The following is a 12,222-nucleotide window of genomic DNA, read 5'->3' as shown; positions in this document are numbered from 1 at the left end:
CCTAATGAGAACCTGCTCTATTTTCTCATCCCTCCTCTCTGCAGCTCTTCCCTCATGGCTGCTCCTTCAGAGCTCTTCTTTAGGAACCCATCTGCTAAAGGGCTTGTATTTCATTTTTAACAGGAGAAATCATTGGACATGAGTAGTTTCTCTGTGCGCTATTATGCTTATAATCCTGTAATTTGGTAATAAGGCTCTAATCACAGCCGTGCAGCGGGAGCAGCAGGGCCAGCCCGGAAAGCTGCCCCTCGGGGATTCCCAGGCACAGCAGCCAGAGCGTGCCCAGATGGACCATGGATTCCATGGCTGGAAAGGCAGGGAGCGGATGGACCTTCCAGCATTCCCCGTGATGTGAAACCAGAGTCAAACACAGGTCACGGGTGAGAGACCCTGAAACAAAGACTGTGGGCAGTGGCAGACCCTGACTCCAGCCCCTGAGCCAGGCCTGGGGGTGGTGAGACCTGCAGCGTCTGTGTGCACTTGTGTGTGCACAGAAAGAGGAGGGGAAAAGGAAACCTTGGGAGAAATGTGTCTATAAATAACAATTTAGCTTCACAGCCCCTTCCCTCCCCAGAAAGTCAAGAAAAAACAACAAGTTGCGAGGTCCCTTTGCTGAGGATACTTCCTACTCAGGGGCCTTTTGCAAGGCTGTCTCTTGTGCAGGTGAGTTCCCAGGATGCAGAGGAAGGTGTGAGTTGTGAGTGAGGCCCTTCCAGCCATGAATCACAACCTGCTGCTCTCGGGGCTGCTGCTCAGCCCATTCCCACAACAGAGTTCCCCCACTTCCAACACTGTAAAGAGGGAAATCAGTGCAAATATGCAGCTTGTTGAGTGTATCATGTGGTGCTGAGCCACACCTTTATAAAAAAAACAACAGGGAGTTCCAGATTATTAGATTGGAAAGATGAGAGGAGCTAATTGGGTTCTGCAGAGCCAGGCTGTCCGGGCAGGAAGTCTGTCCATGCCGGGGGTGGTGGCTGGTCAGGCAACTGGTCATTCCCACCCTCTGCATCCTGGGAAAGGCCTTCCCATCGTGCCACCCTTCCAGATTGCAAGGTGGTGGCAAGAGGTACCTTACCCTCAGCAGAGGTAAGCCCTGAGTAAACCCCTGGTAAGCACTGTGGAAAGGAGATTGGAGCAGGTCTGTCTTAGGAATATAATATTTGGATTATATTCCAAATAACCCTGTAAACTCAGTCCCAGGGTAGGAGAGGTGCATGGCAGAGGTTCCCTGGGGCCGAAATGTCAGCCCTGATGGGCAAACTGGAATCAGGGATGTCTTTACTCAGCACAGCTGGCTCAGAGATCCAGGGAAAGCCCTGAGCCTTGAGAACCAAGGGACTAGAAATGCAGAAGAGGGCAAGATGAAAATGAGACAAAGTCATCACTTCCCAAAACCTTCACAGTGAAGGAAACACCTCCCACTGTCTGGAGGATCCATGGGAATATTACAATATTTGTTCCAAAAACATGACTGGGTGGATACAGACTCACTGACGCAGACACAAGCAGCTAATTGAATTCATACGTAGGAACCCTGGACACCATCTGGCCTCAATAAAACGTGGGTCCGGAGCTGTTCCTTAGCAGATGGTTATTCCTTTTCATAATCTGAAATCAAAAGATCATCTTTCTATCTGGAGATCAAAGGCACTTAATGTCTCCTTGGTCGAGGTTTATGAAGCGAAACCTCTGTCCTCTGTTTTGGTGTTCTGTGAGAGGCAGATGGGGGTTTTCCCCTGAAACCTCTGCACAGGCTCCAGGCAACCACATCTGGGCAGCAGCTGCAGATGTTCACAGCTGTCCAGGGCTGGGACTTTATTTCCATCCCACGGACATGCAGTTTATAAAATGAGAAGGGACAGTTGTAATGAGCTTGTGTGGCCGTTTCTATTTCCCCAGATGATTGAGATATAGCCCACATGGATATTTTGGGATGAAATTATTCCTTTTCCCTTAGAAGAAGTGCTCAGAGCCCTGTCTGACCTGTCAGACCCCACACTCAGCCCCGCAGAGCAGCTGTGTGAGGCCAACACGGTGCCTACTCTGGTGGGATTCTTGGGGTGTCCTCCTGTGCAGGGCCAGGAGCTGGACGGGATGATCCTTGTGGGTCCCTTCCAACTCAGGCTATTCTATAGTTTCATGATCCCCATGGGAGACAACTCTGTGGAGACAAGTTTGGAGAGAAGGAGGCTCAGGGGGGACCTTCTCATTCTCAGTAACTCCCTGACAGGAGGGTGGAGCCAGGGGGGCGTCGGCCTGTTTTCCCAGGAACTAGTGACAGGATGAGAGGACGTGGCCTCAAGCTGTGCCAGGGGAGGGTCAGGCTGGACATCAGGAGGAATTTCTTCCTGGAAAAGGCTGTCAGGCTACCCAGGGAGGTGGTGGAGTCCCCATCTCTGGAGGTGCCAAAGGAAGGACTGGACGTGGCAGTCAGTGCTCTGGGCTGGGGCACAAGGTGGACACCGGGCACAGGGTGATCTTAATGATCTTGAAGGTCTTTTCCAGCCTCGGTGATTCTGTGAGTCTCGGGCTCTCCCGGCTGCTGAGAGCGGGTGGGCGAGCACTCGCCTCCAGCGACGTCAGCGCCGCTCCGCCGGCAGCCAGCGCTGGGGAGGGGGCGAGAGGCGCTTCTCTGGAAAGTACTTCCACACCCACCACGAACCCTCTGGGATAGACGTGATCTTTGCCACCTAAGAACGAAAGGTGTGTGGTTACTCGGAGCAGGTTGTAACAAATTGAGTCCTGCTCACAAACCTCATTTTTCCAGCGGGTACCTGCTGGCTCCTGGCCGTTCTCATCGGCGTGAGGGTGTAACCGAGAGGCACCCCCTGTCCCGCCGGCCCACACTGCCGGGGAGCTCTTTGCATTTCAAACAGCGGTGCACGAGGTGAATATTTGTGCCGGGATGAGCTCCGAGAGGAGCCGGAGCGTTCCCTGCCCCTGCGCGGGTTCTCCTCCCGCCTCCTGCAATATGGAAATGATCCTCCCGGCAGACAGCTGAGTCCCACCTCGGTTCCCATTCACCTGGAGATGAAAGTGCTCTGGCTGCCAGTGTAGGCGGGGCAAAACTATTTAAAAACCTCATTAGAGAAAGTATTTGGGGAAGACAACAACACCCTCAGTTGTGGTTTGCTCCAGGACTTCTCAGCCAGATCCCTGCTGATACAGAGGGAAGGGCACTATGAGAGACATTCCTGTCAACTACTACTGCTCGTAGGGATGCCTTGGGTGTCCTTTGCCTTTCTCTCTGTCCTAGTGGGCTGTATTTTCTCCCCAAATACGGGCATGTTCCACCCGAGGTGCAGTTTAGGTGGCTCTGTGTGTCAGGGAGGGATCCTGGAGGGATCCAGGAGGGGTCCGGCTCCCTGCCAGAGGAGCACAGTCAGCAGAGCTGTGTGTAATCTTGATTAGGCACAAATCCACCGTGAATATTTCCTATTCCATTTAATTCCTGTTTGTGCTTATTTCAGCTGAATTTGCAGCAGCAGTAATGCCCAAGCCACATCTGGCTCGTGATGCACATGGGATCAGACCGGGACTTTGGGAGGAGGAGGATCTGGATTCAGAGGTTTGGCTTCTTATTTAGAAAATGACGGGTTGCATTCTCCCACGGCTGCTCCAGACTGCCCCAGAGCTGAATGATATTTGTGTCCAAGGGTTTTTTAAGTCTGCCTGACTAGGAAACAATGTGTATGATTTGTCTGGCCTGGTGCGAATGAGCTTGTGCACCTGCACTTCCCCTTCTGACTTCATTTTCTTTGCATCCATTTATTGGAAGGGGCCAAATGTTAATTAAGTCCTGATGAGTTGGAGTGCCAATGATCCCTTTTCCTCTCCCAACCAGACATCCACCTGCCTTAAGCAGACCCTGGTTAACGCAGACAACTGCAGCCCTTGGCCAGCCATGGGGCATCCCACACACTTGCAAGCAGGTACTTGATCCCATAGGAACACACAAACACCAGGCTGGGATGAGCAAGTCCACGTGCAGCACTCAGGCTTGTTCTCTCTTATCTCCAGCCACAGGAGTCGGTGGCATCCTGGCAGAAGTCCAGCTGGGCTCCCCATGTGCCCCCTCCCAGAACCACACAGAACCACAGAATCATCAAGGCTGGAAGAGACCTTCAAGATCATCCAGTCCAACCATCAACTCAGAACCACCATAGCCAGCCCTAAACCATGTCCCCAAGTGCCACATCCAGAGCCTTGGGGTTCAGAGGTCAAGGCGAGAGGACTCATCCATGTCCTGACATGAACTGCAGGAAGAACACACTCTCGGGCTCTTCTTCTTTATTTTATTATTATTATTTTTAGGGGTGTGTGTTAATTTTTTTAACCCAGTTAGCAAGTTCAGAGTATTTTCTATGTTAATATTTGACTCAGAGGTGATGCAGTTTGGCCCCGTGGCTGTTGTTACCTGCATCCCCCAGAAAGATCAACATCTCCCCAGACTCTGAGCCCCGGTGGTGCTGATTCCTGCTGGGGTACGTGGGTGCCAGTGCAGAATAAATACCGTGGTATTTTCCACGGGGCAGATCTGAAAGCACCCTGCTTTCCTTGCTTTGCATACTCAGAGCATCATCCTCTCTGCTTTCCAGATATGAAAGGCGAAGCAGAGACATCTGATGGGGCTCCAGCGCTGACTCACTGTTTGATGTGAGGCAGGAGGAGAGATGTGATCAGATCCCTCTGTGCAGAGCAGCCACCAGACAACGCGTCACCAGGCAAAGAGACTCCTGCTCCTCCCAGCCCCTCAAACAGTGGATCAGCCCTCACCATCCCCTGCTCCTCCTGAGCTCTGCAGAGACCACCCAGCCAGCGCAGCACCCGGATGTCACCTCTGAAATGGCTCTTAGGTTGTGGACTCCCCATCCCTGGGAGTGTCCAAGGCCAGGTTGGACGGGGCTTGGAGCAACCTGGGCTAGTGGAAGGTGTCCCTGCCCATGGCAGGGGGTTGGAGCTGGATAACCTTTAAGGTCCCTTCCAGCCCCCCATTCCCTATTCCCTGTCCAGGCCGTGTGCAGACGGAGGCTGGGCCGTGCTCGGTGCCGGCGCAGCCCCGGGGTGTGCCGGGTGTGCTCGCCCGGGGTTCTTTCTCACGAGATGGTGCAACCAGCCAGCAGGGAACTGGTTAAACAGCGTGAGCTCCAGGCTGCCCGGGCTTGGCAGGGCAGGATGTCACCAGGAAGCCGGCATGTTTTATTAAACACAGTATCAAAGTGGGCTAAAGTCTCTTATTAATGTCCACAAATTTTGCCACTTCCAAATAGTTTCCACCTACATATTCCTCCCACTGCTGCACTGGGTGCTGGCAAACATCCCTTCTCAAAGAGGGGAATGGCTTTCATTTGAATAGTCCTCAGGCGAGTTTCGCTGAGCGATGCCAGCGTCATTCCCGCAGCTCTCACGTGCCCGGCAGTGCTCCAGGGTCGTGCCGGAGGGAGGGCACAGAGACAACAGCTCTCGCTGGGTTTTCCCAGTGCTTTATCCAAGCAGAGCCCGTGGCAGCCTAAACCAATGTAATTAAGCAGCGATGGGTGCACATATTTGCAATATTAAATCTCTCCTCCCGACTCACGGGTGATCCTGCAGCGAGCGCGGTCAGCTGTGCTATCGACAGTGAGTCACAGGCACAGCTGAAACCACCAGGCTTCACACTGAACTCAGACTTCTGCAGCTACCAGAGCCTTGCTGGGCGTCAAGCTGCTCCTCAGGCTCTGCACGGTGAGGTCCCACATGTCCCTCGGGACTCAGCCTTCAGCTGAGGGGGGCGGGACACCCTGAGCCCGCCTTGGACGCTACGGGAAATGGGACGAGCAGGTCTCCTGGGAGCTCCTGGCTGGATACATCCCACACCGACCCACACACTGCAGGACCACAGACCCCATGGTGGGGGGTGTTTGACAGAGGCACTGTCTCCCCTGGCTGACAGCACCCACTGCCTCCCACCCATCCCAGAGCTGGGTGCTGCAGCTGGAGAGCTGCCGGGCTCGGAAGAAGAGCCGTCACGTTTACTGAGCTCAGGAGAGCACCCTGCTCCCCTGCTCCTTGAAAGACTCCCACTGCAGAGAGCAGTGGGTGTCAGGATGGAGGGCTGAGTGCATCCTGCCCGGCACAGCGTCCAGCCCGGCCGGGCCGTGGCTGTTCTTTCACCTCCGGTGCCAGTAACCCGAAACGGGATTGCTGGAAATGAGAGAGAGGGAGAGTCAGCGATTTGATTACAGGCCACAGGCACATGCCTGGCCTTCATGGATATATTAAGTAAGAGACATTTTAAAACAAAACCACCCTCAGTAACCTTATCGTAAGCTCGAATCCACAACCCATCTGTTAACTCCCGGCGCTGCCCACATAGGCTGCGATCAGACGGCGGTGCCAGGGATTTTCGGAACGTTTCCCCCAAATCGCTGTGGTCAGAAGGGGACAGTCCCAGGGAAGGGGCAGATCCTGGGGCTCGGATCTCCAGCCCACCCTCAAAGCAGCCCCCAGCCCCTCGTGTTCTCCTGCCTCTGTAAATAACTGCAAATCCCCTTGGCCACGCGCTGCCGCGGTCCTGTGACTCCCAGCCCTTCTGGAGGAGTGCTCGGGAGACCCGCTGCACCAGTGCCTTCAGGAAATTCAGCCTTTCTAAACATTTTGCTACTGCCTGAATCATACGTTGTAAAGGAACCCTCCACACAGAAATAATTCAGCAAACACAAGCGAGAAGGCAAATTGATGATTGCATCAGCCCTCGCTTCTGAAAACTGATCCCCAGGAAAATGTAACTCAACTCTCGAGCAATCTAACTTGATGCGCAAGAATGCAATAACTTCATTTGGATCCTCCTTTTAGGGGGACTCCTAAATCCTTGGCAACGTCCCTTAAGGTCATGAGCAAATCCTGATATGGAGAATTGTTTGGCAAGCACGAGAACAGTAAAAGGGCTAAATAATTGGGGATTACCTCTGACCCTGATCTGTGGCTCACCACCCACTGCAGGAATGTACCGAATATCTCAAAGAGCATGCAGGAGTCAGACAATCCACGGGCATGAAGCTGTCCACGTACTCTCAGAGCCCGAACTTCAGATGAAGAGCAGGTTGGCCCCAAACCTCATTTTTCATTAGCAATCAGCTTCAGCAAGCTCTAATTATTTCTGTTGCCTTGGACAGAGGGTCAGTGATGGGACAGATGAAAAATTGTTCATGTTTTTTTCACCCTTTGTTTGGAAAATAACAGCTTAGGTCTTCAGGGCAGAGAGAGAACGAACTGTCTGATCCAGGGCTCGTTACTGAGGCTGGTTATGGTCCCCTGAGCTGCATCAGGGACAAACACAGCACTCCCATGTTTCTGATGTTTACTGCTGAATTTTTCAGTGCCTGAAGGAAAGACGAGCTCTGCTGTGAGAGGCTCACAGCCCAGAGCTGTGATCCTTTGGTACTCAGTGCTCCATTTTCAGTCCCCACGTCCCCTCCTCTGTGGTGGGGCTGCAGCACCACAGCGACTCTCAAGATTGGTGAGCAGGTCCTGCCCATAGCAGGGGGTTGGAACTAGATGGTCTTTGAGGTCCCTTCCAACACAAACAGTCTGTGATTCCATAATCCTGGCCATAATCACCAGGTTTGCAGGCTCAGCTGCCAAACACCGAGAAGACCACACTGAGTGGGACAACCCAAGCATCTGCTTTCAGGGAGCTCTGTGTCACTGGTACAGTGCTGCGCTGTTAATGCCTGCATAAAATCTTTGTGCTCTCACATAGTACCTGCTGCCCTCGGATTCCTCCCGAGGTGGAGCAGGCCAGGACTCTCCAGGCGATAGCAGTGGCTCTGGGCTGGAGTTCTGCTATTTCCTTATCTGGGTAAGTGCACCCTTTATCAGATGAGCCTGCCTCTACTTGCTCAGCATTCAGCAGGGAAGTGACCACGGCCCTTCAGGAGAGCTTTGCCTTGGCAGGTACTCACACACCATTATCATCACTCAGGGTTTTGCAACAGTGTCCACCAGCTGCAGATCCTTGGTGCAAGCATGGGAAATCATGGAATGGGTTGGGTTGGAAGGAACCTTAAAGCCCATCCAGTGCCGCCCCCTGCCATGGGCAGGGACACCTTCCACTAGCCCAGGTTGCCCCAAGCCCCGTCCAACCTGGCCTTGGACACTTCCAGGGATCCAGGGGCAGGCACAGCTTCTCTGGGCAACCTGTGCCAGGGCCTCCCCAGCCTCACAGGGAAGGATTTCCTCCTGAAAATTCCTCATAGAATCACAGAATGGTTTGGGCTGGAAAGGACCTTAAAGCCCATCTCATTCCACCCCTGTGCCACGGGCAGGGACACCTTCCACTAGAACAAGTTGCTCCAAGCTCTGTCCAACCTGGCCCTGAACACTTCCAGTGATGGGATCCCACCAGCCCTAAACTTCCCCGCAGCACCGACATTTCCCCAGAGCCACATTTTAGTGACTCTCAGTTATTTTTTTCCCCACACTTCCAAACTTCCGCAGCCGCCGGTTTCCCCGGGTCCGTGTTTGCGCCTCTGTCGCTTTGGGGAATGATTTATTTTATCCCGATCTCAGCGCACACGGTGGGAGCGCTGGCACCGCGGCTGCCGCCTGCGGGGAGCGGTGCCGCCGGGACAGCGGGAGCGGCGGGGACACCGGGACAGCGGGAGCGGCGGGGACACCGGGACAGGAGCGGCGGTGCCGCCGGGACAGCGGGAGCGGCGGGGACACCGGGACAGGAGCGGCGGTGCCGCCGCGCCGGGACACACGTGCGGGCGGGGGGGCCGGTCCGGGCGGCCCCGCCTCCCCCCGCGCCGCCGCCACGTGAGGCTCATGTGACGGCGGGGCGGGGGCGCCGGGGCCGCCAGACGTGCCGGCGGTCACAGGGCTCCGCACGTCGCTCCCGTCCACCCACTCGCCCGCATTTAACCCGGCCCGCGGCCGCCCCGCCGCTCCTCAGCCCGCGCGTTGCGGGCGCGGCATGAGCAGGAGCAGGAGCAGGAGCAGCGGCGCCGGCATCGCCCGCAGCCCCTGAGCGTGCCCCGCACCGCCCGCGCCCCCGCCATGGAGCGCATCCCCAGCGCGCAGCCCCCGCCCGCCTGCCTGGGCAAACTGCCCGCCCTGGACGGCGCGGACCTGCCGGGGTAAGCGGGGGGTCCGGGGGGTCCGGGGTGTCCGGCCGGGCGGGGGGAGCGGCTCCGGGCAGGGGGTAACGCGCTGCTCTGCTTTCCCCCGTGCAGGCTGGACTTCGCGCACATGTACCAGGTGTACAAGCCCCGGAGGGGGCTGAAGAGGAGCGAGGACAACAAGGTAAGTTGAGGGCGGACGGGTAAATTGGGGGGTGATAAGGTAAAATTGTGGGTTAGCGGGATAAACCGGGGAGTGCGCGCCCCGGCAGTGGCAGTGACAGCGCTCCCGGGGCGGGGGCTCGGCCGCTCCCCGGGACACACGGGGCGGGAGGAGCAGCGGGAATGGGAATCGGCCGCTCCCCGGGACACACGGGGCGGGAGGAGCAGCGGGAGCGGGGCCGTGCGGGCTCTCCCCCCGCTGACCCGCTGCCCCCGGCCCCGCAGGAGACCTACAAGCTGCCGCACCGGCTGATCGAGAAGAAGAGGCGCGACAGGATCAACGAGTGCATCGCGCAGCTGAAGGACCTGCTGCCCGAGCACCTCAAGCTCACGGTAGGTGCGAGCGGCGGGCGGAGCGCCGGGGCCGGGGGATGGACGGGGCTCTGCTGCCGTTTCGCCGCGGATTTGGGGAGGGTTGTGTTTTCGCTCCGTGGTGCTGCACACCCGGACGGGCTGTAAGCGCATCCCAAACTTTCTCGGGAGGGATGTTCTCGGGTGGCTCTATGAGTGTGGGTCCCTACGGGAACCGCCCGCCGGACACCCCCCCTCGCTGCCGGGCGAGAGGAGCCCCCGGCCGGGCTCCCCAGGGCTCTCCCGGGCTCAAGTCACGGTGCCAGCAGGGGCAGCAGAACGGATAAATAAAAGCCTTCTCCTGAGCTATGCGGCTGGTCCGAAAATACCCATAGGGTTCTGTGAGAGCCTTTCCCGGAGCCCGCTTTTTAACTTATTTCCTGGAATGTTGTCGGTTATAGTCCTGCACTGCTCAGGATCACACCGTGCCCGTCCTCCCTCGGCTCCTGGGAGGGCTCCGGCAACCCCACAGGCTGCTGCCTGCATGTCCAACCCCGCAGCAGGCGCCAACCTGTCCCTGTGCTCCCAGACCTTAGGTCACCTGGAGAAGGCTGTGGTGCTGGAGCTCACCTTGAAGCACGTGAAGGCACTGACCAATCTCATCGAGCAGCAGCAGCAGAAGATCATCGCTCTGCAGAACGGTTTGCAGGCAGGTGAGTGTTCCTGCGGCACCGTGTGAGCCCCTGTGTGTGAGGGACTCTCTGGGGAGGCTGTGAAACGCGGTTGTGACACCTCGTTCCTGGGAAGGGAGGAGGCAGGAGCTCTGGCCTTTCATCGCTGTCATTTTCTCTGGCTTTACTTACGAGCTGTTGCAAAAAAAGATGCATTTCTCACGGCAGTCAGTGCCCTGTGGGGTTGTTTGCAATCAAATTGGGTTTTAAGTAGTTGTAGTTAAAGCCCAGGTTTGCTGTGAGGTTCTCTCCAAAGCTACCTAAATCTTCCCGTTTGTGTTCATGAGCTTTACATAACCCAGTTGGGTTTGTTTGGGTGTTTTTTTCTGAAAACAAATCTGCTTTTTGTACACACCTTTTTTAAGTTTCTAAATAACTGAGCTGGCCTGTGCTCTGCACACAGAAGGGACTCGGTGTTTCAGCTTATCAGCTTTAGATATACTTCCTCCTCCTGTTTTCACATGTGGCACTCACGTGAATCTGATAAAGTAAAACTGAGTTTTTGGGGGAGCCGTCCCTGCCCCGGCAGCCACAGGGAGGGTGGTGGAGCTGCCCGGGGCTGGTGGAGCTGCTGGTGGAGCAGCTCCCGGAGCTCCCTGCCCGGAGGTGCAGGGTGAGGTGCACCCTGAGGTCCCAGGGGTGGTTCCTGGGGAAGGCACAGCTTGACTCACTCCTGTGCTCTGTACTCCAGCACCTGTTGAAGGTGGATTTTACAGTAAATACAGAATGAAAAATAAGCTTAAAGTTGTTATGTAAAAGTGGACAGGTGGATGTTCCAGTGAAAATGTCCATTTTTGCAGGAATCCCAGGATTTCTGTTCCTAGAGTCCAGGTTGACCATCGCAGTCCCCTCTGGCTGTGCTGTACCCCAGGTTCAATATCATCTCCGGTCCTCCTCAGAAATGGAAGTGGAACTATTTAGCATGTTGTTAATTTTTAATTTCTTTCTGTTAATGTTCCCTTAGGTGACCTGTCATCGAGAAACCTTGATTCCAGCCAGGAAATGTTTCGATCGGGTTTCCAGATGTGTGCCAAGGAAATGCTGCAATACCTGGCGAAGCACGAGAACGGCAAGGAGCTGAAGTCGTCGCAGCTGGTCAGCCACCTGCACCGCATGGCCAGCGAGGTGCTGCAGGGCGGGGCCGCCCGCAAGGCCGGGGACATCCCCCCCAAAATGGTGGACCTGAAGGAGAAGCCCGTGCCCTTGAGCACGGCGGGCGAGGGCCACGGGAAGAACTGCGTGCCCGTGATCCAGCGGACATTCGCTCACTCCAGCGGGGAGCAGAGCGGCAGCGACACGGACACGGACAGCGGGTACGGGGGGGAGCTGGAGAAAAGTGACTCCAAACCCGAGCAGCCCTATTTCAAAAAGGATACCGACCTCAAGTACGCCGTGCAGGAGAGAATAAGCTCTATTAAGCAAGAGACTGAGGACCCGCCGGCCAAAAGGAGCAGGCTGGAGTCGCCGGAGGACGAGGGCCCTTTTGGCAGCGACATGATGGGCTCTTCCAGCAGCTTCCTGGGCCCCCACGCTCACCAGCCTCCCCTGTGCCTGCCTTTCTACCTGATCCCGCCGTCCGCCACCGCCTACCTGCCCATGCTGGAGAAGTGCTGGTACCCGGCCTCGGTGCCCGTGCTGTACCCCAGCCTCCCGGCCTCTGCCGCAGCACTCACGGGCTTCATGAGCCCCGACAAAATCTCCCCCCCTCTGCTGATGCCCCAGAGACTCCCTTCTCCTGTCCCGGCCCATTCCCCCATCGACTCCTCAGCTCTGCTGCAAGCTTTGAAGCAGATTCCTCCTTTGAACTTGGAAACCAAAGACTAAGCACAGTGTGACTGGTTTTTTTTCTTTTTTCTTTTTTTTTTTTTTTTTTT

The 12,222-nt window shown here is 56.1% G+C and overlaps 1 protein-coding gene and 1 long non-coding RNA gene across 2 annotated transcripts; both read left to right on the top strand.

Moving 5' to 3' along the window:
- Window positions 1-2,408: 2,408 nt before the first annotated feature.
- On the top strand, window positions 2,409-4,917 carry LOC114001355. The gene is made up of 4 exons (XR_005562462.1): window positions 2,409-2,706; window positions 3,474-3,571; window positions 4,024-4,487; window positions 4,602-4,917. It is a non-coding gene; the product is annotated as an uncharacterized LOC114001355 (long non-coding RNA).
- A 3,937-nt stretch (window positions 4,918-8,854) lies between these two features.
- BHLHE40 (basic helix-loop-helix family member e40) lies at window positions 8,855-12,222 on the top strand. Its single transcript, XM_027746438.2, has 5 exons — window positions 8,855-9,122; window positions 9,219-9,288; window positions 9,552-9,659; window positions 10,207-10,330; window positions 11,313-12,222. Exons 1-5 carry the CDS (start codon window positions 9,043-9,045, stop codon window positions 12,170-12,172), a joined length of 1,242 nt encoding a protein of 413 aa, XP_027602239.1. The 5' UTR covers window positions 8,855-9,042; the 3' UTR covers window positions 12,173-12,222.

The sequence above is a fragment of the Pipra filicauda genome, unplaced genomic scaffold, assembly GCF_003945595.2.
Source record: "Pipra filicauda isolate LSUMZ 115617 unplaced genomic scaffold, ASM394559v2 scaffold139_size1960392_pilon, whole genome shotgun sequence".
NCBI classification, from domain to species: Eukaryota; Metazoa; Chordata; class Aves; order Passeriformes; family Pipridae; genus Pipra; species Pipra filicauda.
Note: the sequence above shows the minus strand (reverse complement) of the source record. Positions and strands in the feature narration are given on the sequence as shown.